This window comes from Pyxicephalus adspersus, chromosome 1 (assembly GCF_032062135.1).
Source record: "Pyxicephalus adspersus chromosome 1, UCB_Pads_2.0, whole genome shotgun sequence".
Taxonomy (NCBI): Eukaryota; Metazoa; Chordata; class Amphibia; order Anura; family Pyxicephalidae; genus Pyxicephalus; species Pyxicephalus adspersus.
Genome location: NC_092858.1, coordinates 130,043,948 through 130,053,503, shown reverse-complemented (window position 1 = coordinate 130,053,503; position 9,556 = coordinate 130,043,948). Strand labels below are relative to the sequence as shown.

Below are 9,556 nucleotides of genomic sequence, written 5' to 3'. Positions count from 1 at the left end.
TTGGCGTTGGCCACTGCAGGTAAAAAACATTTGGTTTCCACTATTAACCAAAGCAATTAATGTCAAGATTACATTTCGCTTGCATGGAAATTTTCTGTTTACCTAAAATATAAATGAATAGAAATTCATGTGTCTTCAGTACATGTACCCCTCAAGGACAACATAGCAATCAGCAACAGAAATATTAGGTGGGTGAATATAGAAGCTATTGGCTACTATATTGGTCAAATATAGCTTTTTGCTTTTTCGACAAGGTGAATAGGCTGGGACATTCCCTAGAGCTGTCTACAGGTGGTAGCTGATATGAGGATCTACAATTAGCCATTAACAGTTCCATTAAGTACATTTACATGATACATTTAAACTAGAATGGTAGATATCTAATAATAATAATACAGTACCCCACCCTTCTTGATGAAGAAGAGATTTCTGATGTAGACAATTTACTTATCAATATACTCAAAGGGTCACCCAAGAAAGGTCTACTCATTGATGGCTGCCCTTAGCTGATATGTAGATAGATATAAATCTATCCTAGAGAATTTAGACACTGCATAAAAACCACACAATAAAACTGGAGTTGGGTAAAGCTGTCCCTGTCTGTCCATGAAACAATCTTGGTTTAATAACAAACAGAATCAATAATAAAGTCTGCTTCCACCAAAAAAAACTTGCAAAAAGGTCTCCAATTTAAAATGTGGTGATGACAAAATGTCTAAACGTCTTCCACAGCTGGTGAGATTGAAAGGTTTTCAGACTTATTGTCCATGTGTTATTGTCCATGTGTGTGTGTTAATATGCAGAAAAATGTAATTATGGGTATGTATTGACATCTGCAACTATATCAATCAAAATGTTAAAGAAAGGCCAATGTTTATGCATGGCTAGCTTCATCCATCAGTCTCCTATCTGACTCTTTCTCACAACTTGAACAGGTTACCTGCTGTCACATTATGGTATAGGTATACATATAAGATACACAATAGTGCGATGTTTTGGTGTTGCTTTTTTCCTTGTTTTTAATTGGAAAAAAGTGCATATATGAATTACCTATTTATTGGCAGATCTAGAGACTGCAAAGGTCAGCAGTTCTCCTGCTGGATGTTTGCTGGGTACTCATTTCATTTTTCATATATCTTTATATACTGTATGTAGATATATAGTGAATTCAAAAAAGTAGCAAAAGATGTGACAACCCTTGTGCCATACTCTGTCATCATTCATGCAGTGCACACAGTTTATCCCTTTCACCACCATCCCAGTAGCGCACATATAACTATCCCTGCCAGGAATCTGTACTCCTAGAAATATACTATCTGAAGATTCTGTGCTATTAGAATTCACTGGCAGAAGAAATTTAAAATTATAGCTTTCCATCCCATGTTGATTCCAGAGATAAAATAAAGTCCATGCTTAAAGTGTACCTATACTCAGAATATTGACTTTACATAAAGGGATAGAGAACCCTTTTATGTAGGCTAAAAAATTCTTTTTTTTTTCAGGTGTAACACCTTTTTTTTAAAAAATAAAAGGGTGCAGCACCGCCTCCTAAATGGAAATGCAAATCCTCCCCGGATACCTACGTTAGGCATCCCAGGAGGTTCTTGGGCGCTCCTTCTACACATGCCCGAGCATCTCGGGAATGCGCAGAAGGAGCCTTTTTGCTCAATAGGAAAAATTTGCAGATCTCACGCATGCCGTTTTTTTTTTCATCCTACATCACATGATTTCGCGCCTGGGTCGGTTAACATAGGATGAGGAACCGGGAAGAGAAGACGAAGATGGCGGCGCCCAGAGCGCCGGCTCTGGGACGTAAGTCAGGACGACGCAGGACCAGATGCCGGACTCCCCTGGAGTGATCAGACTGCCCTCGGGGATTGAAGTATAAGTGTTTTTAGTATAGTTCCTCGCTAAGGTGCTTTAGACCACATAATGTTGTAGTCTACAACCCTAGGGAGGCTTTGGAGTTTCCATTATTCCAGTTATTTTGGTTTCAAATATAGTTTATGTTTCCCACACTAATTAGACAAGAGGAGCTTTGAAAACCTGTTTGTTGGACATCATCTGTAAAGTAAAAGTCTAGTTGTATTAATGATCCCTCAGCACTATTTTTTATTATGTGAGAGAGGAAGTAAGGCATCTATAGGAGCCAAGGGATGTGTATTCAGGGAAACTTGCTCTACAAACTGTAGTCAGGTGTTACAGTCCACAGTTTTAAAAAAATTGATGGCTGTTGAAAATCTAATTTATGATGAATGACAAAATGAACTGAAGGGCAACATGCATTTAGCAGATTTAGGTGATTTAAAACACAACATTGATCATTCCTTTGCTTGTTCTTGGTCGATAATTCAGAAAGTACTAAAGCCAATGCATCAACAAACCAGCCATATAATAAGTCATCTGAAAGAGGTCAACAGTGGCTACCTTCATACTCTTGTCATTGACTGATCCTAAGAATTTTACTAGTACATTTGATTGCCTTATATTAGAATTTCTGTGTCTTTTTCAGAAAATGCCAGACAAAGGCACGATGGAGTGGTAAGCAACTCAATAATCTATTTCACAGAAGATCCTCCAGAACTTCCAGCTAACAGTCCTCACCCACTGAAACTAAGACGAATACTTAACCTGAGCCCCTTTACCGTCACCGACCATACACCCATGGAGACAGTGGTAGATATCTTTAGAAAACTTGGACTAAGGCAATGTCTTGTTACTCGCAGTGGGTAAGTAGTCTATTCATTTTTCTAATTTGCTTTTTTTCATTATTCATAGCCAGATAAAGTTTCAGGCATTAGAGCTCTTTAAGCATGCTTCATTCTTCGAGGTGTGTAGTTCAAACATTTTATTGGTCCCTCCACAATCTGGTAATGAGGTGTTTGTCTTCATAGGTGGCCAGGTCTGTTAAAAATCTGGCCAACTGACCAGCCACAGGCCTAGTGTACATGGGCTTTTATCATTTGGCTTTTATTCTTCCAAGAAATAGGAATGCATGGCAAACAGATGGTAAGTGCATGTAAACACATGATAAACACGTGGAAAACACCTACCTAATGCCTTTAAGATGTCTATACAGATTAGTTGACATTTTCCTAAACTGCATAGTGGTCTCTCTGTGCACACCCACCAGTTCTTCACCAGAGCACCCTGTATGAAATTTTGGACCCAACTGATCAGTGTACAAGGTTGCAACCTTTGTGCATACCTGTGCAGATGGCAGTTGACAGGAACTAAAGTAGTACACAGTCAACAAACAAATTTATGAACAGAGGCATGCCAAAAGTCAGAGTAAGTAGTAAACTAGAATAATCAAATTTAGGCTTAAGTCATAACTAGAGAAATGCAAAATCTAAAGTGCAGCAACTAACATGAAATTAACCTATTATTTAGAAAAAAGGTATTTGTCTAAGCATTAGTACTTTAGGTGCTTTATTAATCAGCAGTTGAAAATGGTGACTCTTAGGCTGGGTACGCACGAGCAATGGTTCTCCTCCGATAATCGGGTCAGGGCCAATATCAGACGATAATCTGCCGTGTGTACAGTGCTGGTCATCCATCGTCCCAACGAACGTCCTGGAAGATCCATGGACTATGGACAACGAATAATCCTAATGGAAGTCGTTCTCCCCTCCCCTCTCCATAGAGCAGAACGGTGCTGTATGCACAGCACTTGTTCAGGCATCATGCAGTCATTAGTCATTGGAAAGGATCTTTCCAACGACAACGACAATCCCAGTCCTAGAAGAAAGCATATTGTAGCAAAGTGGAAGAGATTACAAAAGTTAGAGATACAAATGTGTCCAATGGGTTTGTTGCTGATCCCTGACCCCCCCCCCATTCAGCAACAACGTGTACAGCAAATCTAATATCCAAACATTGGCCAAGTCTTCTTAAGATTGATAGCAATCTATGGATTATTACTTTTTAATGTAATTGCTATTATCTCTAATTTTTAAAATGGCAACATATTGCGCAGCACTGCTACATTGTTTCCAATTGTCTATATTCTGTTTGATATGCCAGTGTTTTAGGCATCTGCAGAATCCCTAGTGCACCCTCCTCCACAGGTTAGACAAATGTGGTTACCATGTGACCATTTATATTTGGGGACCCAATCTGTAGATACAGCGCAGTAATGCATGAAATGTGCATTGATCATCAAAAACTTCTGAAAAAAAATCTAACGCAGCCACTGCATCCAATGGTAAGCTGCAATATATTAGATTTTTGTACATGGGTTTAGATACATTTTAATAGAATACTGCAATAAATCATGTCTTTTGACCTATTTAGTGCACTGTTTCTGGTAGATCCAGTTATGTCAAGTTTGGCTGGTGGCCACTATACTTTGTGGTTGTAAAGCCCTTGGTATTATACACTGAACTCTTAAAAGCTTTCGTATGCACAGTATTATCATGAATAGGGATATAGGGGTCTATACCATATGCCAAATATTATAAAAAGTTTATGGATCTATGTTTTCATATGCAGAAGTGACCTGCAAAGGTTATCAACACTGTTCGGAATTCTTCAACACATCCTGTTTCTAAAATATTAATACCCACTATATTATTGAAATACAATATGTAACCCTGTCACCTCTCTGGGGAAATGTAATAATGAAATAAAATAGATTGTTTTTTTCAGAAACATACAGAAAATGCCATATATGACCTGCCATGTCAAAGTGTTGATTTCACAATGCACGGTTTGTATTGCATTCAGTCATTTCCAGGCCACATCTGCTTGGCTTTCCAGAAACCAAATGGAAATTAGAAATAGCACACCATGTGTTTTTCTTCTGGTTTCTCACTGTTTTATTGAAGCACAGAGACAGATTTTGTGTGATTTACAGGGACCACGTGCACAGTAAAGCAAATGTAGTGAACTGTCTTCTAATGATCTTTATGGGTTTTTTTCCTGGTTATTTCCTACAGGAGGCTTCTGGGTATTATAACGAAAAAGGATGTTTTGAGGCACATGGCTCAAATGGCTAATCAAGATCCTGAATCGATCATGTTCAACTAGGCTGCACAGCCCATCCACAGGAAACTGAACAGAATCCCTTGACGATAATGAAAGCTTTTCTCTGTGATTTTGACAAGTGCAGGAGCTGGTACCTTGCAGAGGCTTACGTTAAGGAACTGTTGAATTAACAGATCTACATGACATCAGGTCACGGGAAGATGTAACCTGACAAGGGGACTGAATACTTGAAGATAGAAATAAGGAAAATGTGTGGAACTGCTTTACAATAATGTGATGTACTTGTATTAATCAACACACATCGCATAAAACATTCTCTTTAGATTCTGAGTACCATGCATGTGTGTGAGTGGATGTGAATTGCTCACTAAACATCAAGTATTTTTGTTGACAAAAGTTTTGTTCCAGTTACTAATATGTATGTAGGATTTGTTTCTTGGAAAATCAGCAGAATGGATGGTACATAGTGATGAGTGAATTGATTCACAAGTTATCTTCCTGTAAGAAGATTTGTCCGGTCTGCAGAATGTCAGCAGATATTAGGAAGTATGTACAATCTTCATCCTAATGACATTTTGTATAAATGACCATAGAGTTGGAAACATATTGGATTTAACTACTTTCTAATTATTTTTTCACACCAACATTTTGCAGATTGTGAGACATAAAAGGTGATTATTTACATCAGTCTCTACCCCTCTTATAGGCCAATGCCCCTAAAAGTGTTTTTAAGTGGGATTACAACCCAGAAACTATTGTAAGACAAGCTAGTCCCCTGCTATTAACTCTTTTTAGATATACTAGATAACACCCTGAGTGAGAAAATGCCTATGGATCGCTGTCACCTTAGAAATCCTGAGTGTTTAGGTTTCCTACTTCCAAAGCCAGCACTATATTGTCTGTGTGTGGCAGCTTTTTCCTGGCACCTACTGCTTGCTGCATTGAAATATCTTGCATTGCAAACCTTGTAGAATTTACTGCCGAGATTCCATATCAATCCAGTGCCCTACTCTCAAGGGAACATGTCCTGGTGCTGGAGAAGAGACAACATCTAATACTTTCCATGTCTAAAATTTAAGCCAAGAAGTTCACAGTTCCTGGTTTATCAAAATTAGATTATTTTAAGATGTTCATATGTACAATTTGTAGCTCCATTGGTACTGATCTTCCTGTTGACTTAGTTAGAAAAGAAAAAGAAATAGTTCTGTACCCATAATGTAAAAATAGCGGGCAGCAGTCACCTTAGTGAGCTTAATACAAGAACTGGTTAAATGCACATGGCAATATGGATGGTGGTGTATAGATCAGAAACATCAAGCATCATCAGAATGCACTTTAGCCTCATACGTATCTCTCATAAAGTCCACCCATATAGCCTCTTAACCCAAATGGTTGGACACCTTTAAATAGTATAATTATTTTGTATGTTCCACAATGGGATAACATTAAAACGTTTCTCTGCATACTTCTAATTCAACCAGTAACTATATTTTTTATGGGGACAGTCACAGCTAGTTACCTCTAGACCAGTTATAGTTGGGCTCCAGAAGTCTACATATTTCCTTCCCATAGGCCCAAAGCCCTGGAGATTTATACAGTTCTTTTCAGGGGCCATATTTATATGGCAGCAGCACATGAGGCAAAAAAGGAAGTGTCCCAAGTATTAAACAGTTCTCCAAGCTTGCAATACCAGACCCCCATACCGACCTACTACTTGCCTAGGTCATAAAAACACAAAATTGTACTTATCTAGCATGCCCTAATGGAGCAAGATCTAACAAGTAGTGAGAAAATACACTTTATACTTAGATCCCTGTTGGGTTGACTAAAGTCTACTGCTTTCTATTGATTAACAAAGAAATTCAACAGGAAATTTGCAAAAATACTACATCCTTACAAATAATAATTGTAATTCTAAAATACCATGTAGTTAGGGAGAACACCTGTTTGTCCCACATTTTTACCCAAAGACCTTTCATACTCTTCTAACTGTAAAAATACTTAACCTACTACCTGACACATAAAATAATAGCACAATTCTGCACTGATACAATTGTTTAAGATTTATTAGAAAACAAAATTAGCTTTGCTTCATGCATTTCTAATTTTGCCAGCTTCAATGTAAGCAAATCTAAACACAAAAACAAAAATGTACTTTGTTACAGCTTACCAGACTTTAGGTGTGTATTTTTGAATACCGTACAGAAAATACCTCCTATGCTGGCCAGAAATGCAATGCCCTTGTGAGCTGAACTTAAACCTCAATGTTATGATCCTTCCAAGCTTTCTTCTGCAAACTACTAATTCCCCTTATAAATAGAAGGTGAAATGCTCTAGAAAAACAGCCTATGGCGACAACCATTATTCCCTCCATGGATACAGTTGAATGAGTAAATGTAGTCATCATAGAACTGTAAGTACGCTATTGTTAGGATTGCCAAATGAAAATAAAAAACAAACTCAGTCACCTAAGGACTGAAGCCTGGAGAAGCTGCAATATATCGACTATTTTGTTTAGGGGTTTAGATATACTGAGCAGCCATAAGATGGGAAAGTGTAAGTTTGTGTATGTGTACCTTAAACAAAAGTGTTTTTATTCTGCTCTACTACTACATTTGTTAAAGGACAGTACATTTTCTTTTACCACTGCACTGAACAAAGACTTATGTCAATAATATGAACTTTCATAGCATTATAAATTGGCATGTGTTACTACTGATGGCCCTACAACAATACCGCTGCTTTTATACATACATCACAACTACAAATTTCGTTTTAGAAATTTATATTAATGAATGAGCTATAGTAAATAACAAAATAAAGACTTTAAAATAAGTATTAATTTAACTCACAAAATCAGCTTACAAAAAATGGAAATACACCTAGAACTGAGCCATAAATATGCAATATTGCAGTTTTGAACAAACAATAATATGTAATATTCACTTATGGGGAGATTGGTGCATCAAATCAATAGGTAATGTACAGTATATAAGCTATTGATATAATTTATGGTGAATAACTTTTTATAAGTTATATGAAGTCAAAATACATGAATATTACTGTCAATACTGAGTCCACCTTTTTTTATTACTTTTTCCATGCATTATTAACTGCTTTTTAAGTTAACACTGAGTATACATGATATGGTGTTCATTTCTAAGGTAAGTAAATTTCACCACCATGGCAAAAATAGAAGTTAACATTTTCAGCTGTGTCTGAATTTTCCATTTGTACTCATCTTTGTGTTACCCGAATTAAACTTTTAATTATATTATCCTTGTTTCTATATATATTCATCTGGGATAGGCATTTTAAAGCCAAACTGAATGCAAACAGTCCAATAAACAGATGAAATACGTATAAGGAAGCTTGTTTCCCTTTCAGGATTTGTACTTTTCCACACAGAATAGCCAGGTGGATGAAACTACAAAAAATAAAGGAATAATGGTCCAAAATGTAGGAAAAGCAGAAAACCGAGGAAAAAACAGTTTTGGTCTTTTGTTGCTCATTCACTGTCCATTTAAGAAGCTCATAATGGGTGAAAGGACATTATAACAAAGATTACATGTATAACAACCGCTATAACTCCTGTTGATAGTACCCATACTATGAGTGACCCATTTTGATTTACAAAGCTAAGAAGCTTTGGGGAGGCTGCTCTTATATAGCACAGAACCACAACAAGGGTAAATGAATGAAGAAAAAAATGTAATCAGTGTACAAACGAAGGAAACAATAACTCACATCGAAAAAGTGTAAAATAACACAGCTATATTCCTATACCAGCACACGAGACAAAGAAAAACAGGGTAAGAGGGAATCAGGGGACACATGAAATATATCCATACAAAGATATGAAATAATTCACATTTATGTGGAATTAAACATTGAATGCTATTTGGAGATTCAGGCACATCTTCTTCATCAGGGCTACAAAACAAGAAAAAAGGACATAGAGGTCATACTATAAAAAAGAGAATGATAAAACATATAAAATCTAATATATGGCACATGATGATGAGTACTGACATATTAAACGCTAATCATGGATTGTTACAATATAAGTAAATAAATGATTTATGTTCAAATAACAAAAAATATGCTACATTGACATGATTCATTACCAGTGAATACAATAGAAGATAATGCATTGGAGGGGTCCCATTTAGTATATATTTAGGTTTGCCACATCCTTTAAATGTATAACTAGAGTATGTAAACAGCAGGGATTTTCTCTGCAATTTCAATGTTCAAACAGTTTAAGAGCAGAAATCTTTATTATAAGCAAACGCATAAAGATTAAAATATCATACCTTGATATTCAGTATATCACAGTTTTTTGTTGGATCTTATAGTTCTTTTTTACTAATTTTTGGGTGGTGAATCCAAAAATGATCCAATTTTTTTGCTATCACTTCCAGTTTTTATGATACAAGGTACCCTCCATTTTTGCCAAAAAACATACAAAATTTAAATGCAGAAAATATACCTTATGCTCATATTGCAACCAAGCATTTTGTAGCTCTCCAAAAGTTTATGGACAATTTCTGTGTAATTATTTGCT

General features: G+C 36.4%; 1 protein-coding gene across 1 annotated transcript in view; it reads left to right on the top strand.

Moving 5' to 3' along the window:
• The window catches only part of CLCN4 (chloride voltage-gated channel 4), a 39,984-nt gene extending 31,718 nt beyond the window's left edge, over positions 1-8,266 (top strand). The window contains exons 12-13 of the mRNA XM_072427367.1: positions 2,513-2,729; positions 4,941-8,266. Of these exons, the coding sequence (XP_072283468.1) occupies positions 2,513-2,729; positions 4,941-5,031 (308 nt within the window). The 3' untranslated portion in view covers positions 5,032-8,266. The remainder of the gene's footprint in view (positions 1-2,512; positions 2,730-4,940) is intronic.
• The last annotated feature ends 1,290 nt before the right edge of the window (positions 8,267-9,556 follow it).